Source organism: Adiantum capillus-veneris, chromosome 14, assembly GCF_014529385.1.
Source record: "Adiantum capillus-veneris isolate H3 chromosome 14, ASM1452938v2, whole genome shotgun sequence".
NCBI lineage: Eukaryota > Viridiplantae > Streptophyta > Polypodiopsida > Polypodiales > Pteridaceae > Adiantum > Adiantum capillus-veneris.
The window spans coordinates 56,042,582-56,049,225 of record NC_140944.1 but is presented as its reverse complement, the minus strand read 5'-3'; the positions used below and the strand labels follow the sequence as shown (position 1 = coordinate 56,049,225).

General features: G+C 42.9%; 1 protein-coding gene across 1 annotated transcript; it reads right to left on the bottom strand.

Annotated features, from left to right (window-relative positions):
- Nucleotides 1–1,056: 1,056 nt before the first annotated feature.
- Nucleotides 1,057–4,455, bottom strand: LOC147442413 (pentatricopeptide repeat-containing protein At2g27610-like). Its single transcript, XM_086528587.1, has 2 exons — nt 4,251–4,455; nt 1,057–4,168 (listed from the first exon to the last, which is right to left on the bottom strand). Exons 1-2 carry the CDS (start codon nt 4,386–4,388, stop codon nt 2,120–2,122), a joined length of 2,187 nt encoding a protein of 728 aa, XP_086384713.1. The 5' UTR covers nt 4,389–4,455; the 3' UTR covers nt 1,057–2,119.
- Between the last annotated feature and the right edge of the window lie 2,189 nt (nt 4,456–6,644).

Here is a 6,644-nt window from a genome sequence, read left to right as displayed (position 1 = left end):
GAGATATTTTTAGCCCGGAATGCCCAAAGTCGGAAAATGTGCCATGTGGCACTCTGTGAGCATTCTGCTACTCCTAGCCAAAGAGGGGGCGCCTAAAATGAGAGAGGAGACTGATTCTCAGATTTTGTCACAGATTAAGAGCTATGGAGTGCTTGCTTTCCCTCTTATGCACAGTGCGGTGCCAAGAGTGATGCCCTGCACGCTACGCACTACCCTCTCTCTCCCCTTTGGCAGTATGTTATGTCCCTCTAGTAGGCTCTTCATTTGACCAATGTACAGTTGTGTGGGTTCATGCGCGATTGCCGAGGCAAGAGCCTCTTGCACAGGTACTGGATTAGCTAGCGGCTAATCCCCCCGCAGGTACAGGTGAATTCGGAGAGGTTTCACGCCAGAAATCTCGTCCGATTCAAAGGGCAAGTAGCCCTACAGGTGCGGGAGCTCGAGGACTTGCTACGGATGCGATTGGCATGCGAAACGGAGCCCAAAACAGCAAATTACAGCCTGTTGTGTATTTCTGCAGGTTTAGGGTTTTGGCCCTAAACGGACCCTAATACCCCCAGGAGGTTCGGGGACGCAAGGGGACCGCTGTATAGACGATCTAGCACATTTTCGGGGCTGAAAACAGAGAATTCAGCGTGCTGCAGATTCTCGCCAGGTCTTGCAAAGTGCCCGTATGCGTCGGGAAAGTCACTCAATGCGTGGGAATACTGATTGTGAAGGGTCCTCGTACTGTTATGCTGCCGAAATCGAGCCGGAACAGTTGAAATTCAGCCAAGTTTGTGCGAGGCAGCTTGTAGGGATCCACAGCGTTTATTCCCTCTTTTGAACAATAAAGAAATAGCGAAAGGGGCACCTAAGTTAGGGGCCAATCTGGTGTCGGTCTTCTCATACAGGTGTATTCTAGCATCTGTATCCCATTCCCCTCTCTTGTGTCACTATAGTGCAGGTATAATAGACGACTAATAATGGGTGAAAGCTAAATCAAGGTTTGAAGTAAAGTCTACCGCCCTTTTTGGATTGAACACGCCGGTTACAGAGACTACCACCCTTTCAATATGATCTACATTTGAAAAGGAACCGAGTTATTAGATGTGACCTGATGCAAGACTTTGTGAGGCAGACATGGGTAGACCTACTACGTCCATTGACCGCGAGGATGAAGGTCTACAAAGATCATTTTTTACAGATTACAAGCCAGGGGCTCATCCGGAAACCAGGTAAAATGGAGATATACATGTGAAACACTATGATGAGCACCGTTGGCCAACTTCTTGTATCCTCACATAGACGAGAGGTCGAGACTGGGCAGGCAGTCAGTATACTTCGAGAGGACAAGACTTGCAAACTGTGCAGACTATAGCCAGATATAAGGAGCATTTTATATGTAAATACCCTGGTATACTATGAGATCAGAGGGGGATATCATTGCCTCTGTAGGGGGGGCTTTGGACTGATCAATCGCATCATGACATTTGAGGATCAGCAATGCCTCAGCTTCTTCTTTCTAGAGATGCACAGGCATCAGGACAGTCTTATAGCTATCATGCAAGAGGACCCCCCAGCAGCGCCAATTTAGACAGAGACAGCTACGGTGAGGAAAGATGATCTGCCGGAGCCACTGCCATCGAGACCGAGGCCTACTCAAGGTTTCAACTTGAGAGGAGCAACGAAGCTCGGGCCTGATGGAGACTACCGTTGCCTGGCCCAAGGCATCGACATTGGACTCTCCAGCAGCCAGCAGAGAATCATATCAGATACACAGCACGGCAAGACGAGAGGCATCGCCGCACCCCTTTCTCAGTTCTACTCAGAGCGGCCATCTCGCCCTCTCCCACGTATTTTATCCTTGGAGGGGAGTAATTTCTTCCACAGACATCAGCATTCTGGGAGTGTATATATATCCAGAGTTTCAGCTGAGTACATCAGAGTTGTATATACCCCATCGTTAGTTCATGCATGATACTGCAGAGACATGGACATCATTGTATACTATTTTTCTCATAGGTCAACATGGCCTTTCGCCGATGTTGACAAAATATTTCTATTTCTCTCTTGCAGCTCACAAACAGCTACAGAAGCACTCTAGTTAATCTTGTCACACTCCAGTATCATTTACAACTTAAGCATAAACGGTATCGATCTTCCCTTCAGCTTCTGCTGCTTGCTCAAAGGCCCACATTCCAAATGTCATTTTTCCCCATCTTTGACAAGCACTTAAAACTGTAAGCCACAGCGTCGAATCTGCAGAAAAGGACATAGTCTCAATAATTGTTACTGCCACAACAAGATGCCCTGCACGGCAAAAAAGGTCGATCATGCACGTAAGATGCTCTAAGGTTGGAGTTAAACCATAGCCCTTACTTAGTTTTACAAAATAAGACTGGCCCTTGTCCAGTAAACCTCTGTGGCTGCAAGTATTCAATACTGAAGTAAAAGTGGCTGAATCTGGCTTAGTTCCTTCTTCTTCCAATTTTCCAAGTAAGCAAAAGACTACTTCATCCTGGCCAAACTGTGAATATCCTGCTAGGAGCACATTCCATAAAATTACGTCATGAACATGTGAGTTGTCGAAAACTTCCTGTGCTTCAATAAGCATGCCATTTTTGGCATACATATATACCAAGGCAGTGTTCACATCCATAGTTTTGTCTAACAAACCATCTCCGACAACCATGGCATGTATTTCTTGGCCCTTAACTGCAGCTCCAGTGGTTCCTGAAGCTTTCAAGATGGAAGCAAAGGTAATTGCATCTGGAGCGAAGCCCTCACTTTGCATTCGCTCAAAACAAGCCATAGCCTTTTCCTCATACCCTTGTTGGCTGTAACCAACTATTAATGCATTCCATGAGACAACATCCCTGACCCGGAGTTTGTCGAAGACCTCTTGGGCCCTTCTAACCAACCCACATTTACAAAACATATCTATGACTGCATTGGCAACAACGACATTCTTCTCAAGAAGGTGCTGTTTGACAATCTGCTTGAACAGTTCATTTCCCTTGTTTGCAGCTCCTACCATGCCACAAGCTTTTAACGTGCTGGTGAAGGTTATTGCATTAGGACTAAACCCCTCATGTTGCATCCTGTCAAATATGTCAAGAGCTTCCTCACCATACCCTTGATGAGTATACCCCCCAATCAATGTGTTCCATGTGATGATGTCTCGAGCCGGCAGCCTTTCACACATCAGTTTTGCATCTACAAGGAGCCCCACTTTTCCATACATAGCTACTAAAGCATTGGTAACCATAGTACTCGCATCATACAAGCCCTCTTTCACAATCTGTGAGTGTATTTCTTGACCTTTGTCTGCTGCTCCCATACTACCACAACCCTTTAAGATGCTAAGAAAAGTGGCTATGCTTGGCGAAAAACCCCCCTTACGCATTTTTTCAAACAACATAAATGCTTGATGTTCACGGTCGGACTCAGTATAGCCTGCGATTAATGTTGTCCATGACACCGCATCTTTGACTGGTAGTTCATCAAAAATTGCTTGGGCTCTTTCAACAACACCACATTTTGCGTACATATCTATCATAACATTGGCTAGCACCAGATTTCTTTCCAAAAAGCAGTCTTTGACTATTCGAGAGTGTATTTCTCCACCCTTTTGGGCCGCACCCATGGCACAGCAAGCTTTCAAGAGACAAGAGAAAGTGAACATATCTGGAGCGACACCTTCGTGTAGCATTTGTTCAAAGCACTTAAGTGTCTCCTCGCCATGCCCATGCTGAGCATATCCTCCCATTAATGCCGTCCATGAGACTGTGTCTCTTATTCGAAGCTTGTTGAACACATCTTGCGCTTTCTCAAGTGCATTGCACTTGACATACATATGCACAAGTGTGCTACCAACAAAATTGTGCGTATCTAGCAACTGTTTTGCAACAATCTCAGCATGCAATTGGGTGCCCAAGTGCAAATCTTTATTCTCAGCACAAGACTTCAAAAGCCCCACGATTCTCACCGCGTCCCCATCCTCATTATCCACTTTCTTATCTTGCTGTTCCATGTTAGGTAACACCTGGGCCTTCCTCTTTATCTTCACCGTCAGCGTTCTCTTTGCACATAGGGCTCTGTCTGAGCCTTCTAGCGATGGTGGCGATAGCTCTTCTTGACCCCAGCATGTGTGTGGTTCCGTAATACCTAAGCAGGATGGGGCGGCCTGCCATAGAATGATACGATTACATGAGAAAAACATGCACTGAGCGCCTACTGACCAGCTTAAGCAAGAATGGGTGACTTACTCTGGCTCTCCATCGATGAGGACTCGAGCTGCAAGAAAAGCTCTGTGTATAACTCCGCGCAGCTCGCTGCTCGACAGTTGAGTCGTCGATCCCGAGTGAGCATTTTTCTGACAATTGGATATTTATCATCAATTCCATGGCAACATGGCGGTTGGCCTCTTCCTCGCAGTGCCTCCGCACTATCTGGCACGGGCATTTTCAAATGGGAGTGGGGACGGTGGGGGTCATTCGGGCCATTGGATTATTCCGACCGGCCGGTAGGTAAATTCAGGTTGTCCCGCACTTTGAGCCTCAAACCCACGACCTCTGCCAAGTGATGCATGTGCTCAAACCACCACACCCCCATACGTTCAATGCATCATTTGTAAATGCAGGCCAATTCGTATTTTCGGGACAATTTTTGTAAATTTAGCCCACCGATCTTGTAAATTTAGGGCGTCTAATCACATGGCCTACAATGCATGTGCCTTACGATTTTCACCTCCGTCCTTGAAATGTGCCCATGCCGTATAGTGTTGAGGCTCGTTGCTTCTATATTTGGCCTGCATAAGGCCTTAATAAAGCATTGAAATCTTGAGAGCAATTGAGGACCATTGGATAAAGCTTGTAGAGTAGTGCCACATGGCAGGTTAATGACAAAAAACATATTTCTTGCAAGAGAAGAGGGGCTTGACTAAGAATGACATAGGTTATGTAGGCAATCTTATGTACATTTAGACCACTACGTGAGAGGTCCCCAACCGAAAGACTCTAAAGTCGTGATGAGGTCTTTGACATAAGCCTAATAAAAAAACTAGAATCCCTAAGTAAGAAAAATCGAGGTTAATGACAACTAACTTATTTCCTCATATTTCTTTTAAGAGAAGAGGGGCTTGACTAAGAATGACATAGATTATGTAGGCAATCTTATGTACATTTAGGCCAATACGCGAGAGGTCCCCAACCCAAAGACTCTAAAGTCGTGATGGGTCCTTGACAGGTCTCTAAGCCTGATAAAAAAACTAGAATCCCTGAGTAAGAAAAATCGAGGGAACGAACCCTTACCATTGGCAATGGCTTGGGATTTAGCCCTAGAGAAAGACATAGTCCTATCTCACAAGCAAAAACGGAACATAATCTAAAAGACCTAAAACTTTTTCAACCCTATAACCTCTGCAAATGGTCTAAGGAATCCTCTTCCAACACTTTTTCCCCTCTACCTGAGTGAGGGCACATCCTTTGGTAGACTTCTCTTCCTTTGAAAAAGTTTACTAAACATTAATGCGCGAGGATTTATTTGCATGACTAATCAGGTCCACGCATCCATGATCGACAACCTTAGTCGATCCCCACTTACCACCTGGCACATGCTTCTTTATTTTATAATTACTACCATGTTCTTCTTATACTTAAAATAATGGCTCCTTTTACTTTTCAATTAACAGGGATTTCTTAAAACAAGTATTAAAAGCAACATTTCTAAAAATTATTTATCAAACAGATATCTTTAAACCTTAGTCAATCCCCACTTACCACTCACACATGCTTCTTTATTTTCTAACTAGTACGGTCGGCCGCCAAAGCTCTCTCTCTTTCTCTCTCCCTCTTTATTGCGTGCACAGGGGCTTCTCTCAGTTTTGGAGTTTAGGCTTCATGTCGTAGATTTTGACACGTGTAAAGGGCTCCCCCTTCCCCCATATTATGTTAGTTTAGATTACTACCATGTTCTTTTTACACTCAAAATAATGGTTCCTTTTAATTTTCAATTAGCAGGGATTCCTTAAGACAAGTATTTAAAGCAGCACTGGAAAACATTCTTTATCAAACAAATATCTTTAGACCTAATAATTATAAAAACTAATAAAATAATTTTGAGATAATTTCACAACTAGTTAGCAATGTGAAGCTTCTCTGTTAATTACTTCATGATTTGTTAAGCTATATTTTTTAATTTTCCATTCATTATATGTTAAAAACAAATAGTTTATGCTCTAATAAATACCAAAATTAGAAAGATGATTTTGATATAATTTCCACATCTTTCTAACAGTGTTTAGAAGCTTTGAAAATTAATTCATACTTATCTAAGTTGATTTGGTATATTTTCTCTTAATTACGGTCAAAATTAGATAATTTCATCCTTGATATAAATTAATAATTAATTAGATTATTGTTTATAATTAGAGATTTAGTATTCAACAACTTATTTATGTATAAAATGATAATTATCAATAGAGAGAAGTCTAATCTTTCCTAATTAATAATATAATTATAAAAAATAACCTTAAATTAACATATCTTTGACTAATCTAAAGGGATTAATAATAATTACCTTGGTTAATCACTAAGAGTTTTTTCTCTTTAGTGATTTGTGGGTAGACTCTCTCTAGGCTAGAGAGAATTTACCACGGTCTC

Excerpts from the sequence above, each read along its gene's own strand:
- LOC147442413 (XM_086528587.1), bottom strand. The coding sequence starts at position 4,388 with ATGGAATTGATGATAAATATCCAATTGTCAGAAAAATGCTCACTCGGG. Across the intron at positions 4,169-4,250 it reads CTCATCGATGGAGAGCCAGA|GCCGCCCCATCCTGCTTAGG; the intron begins GTAAGTCACCCA and ends ATTCTATGGCAG.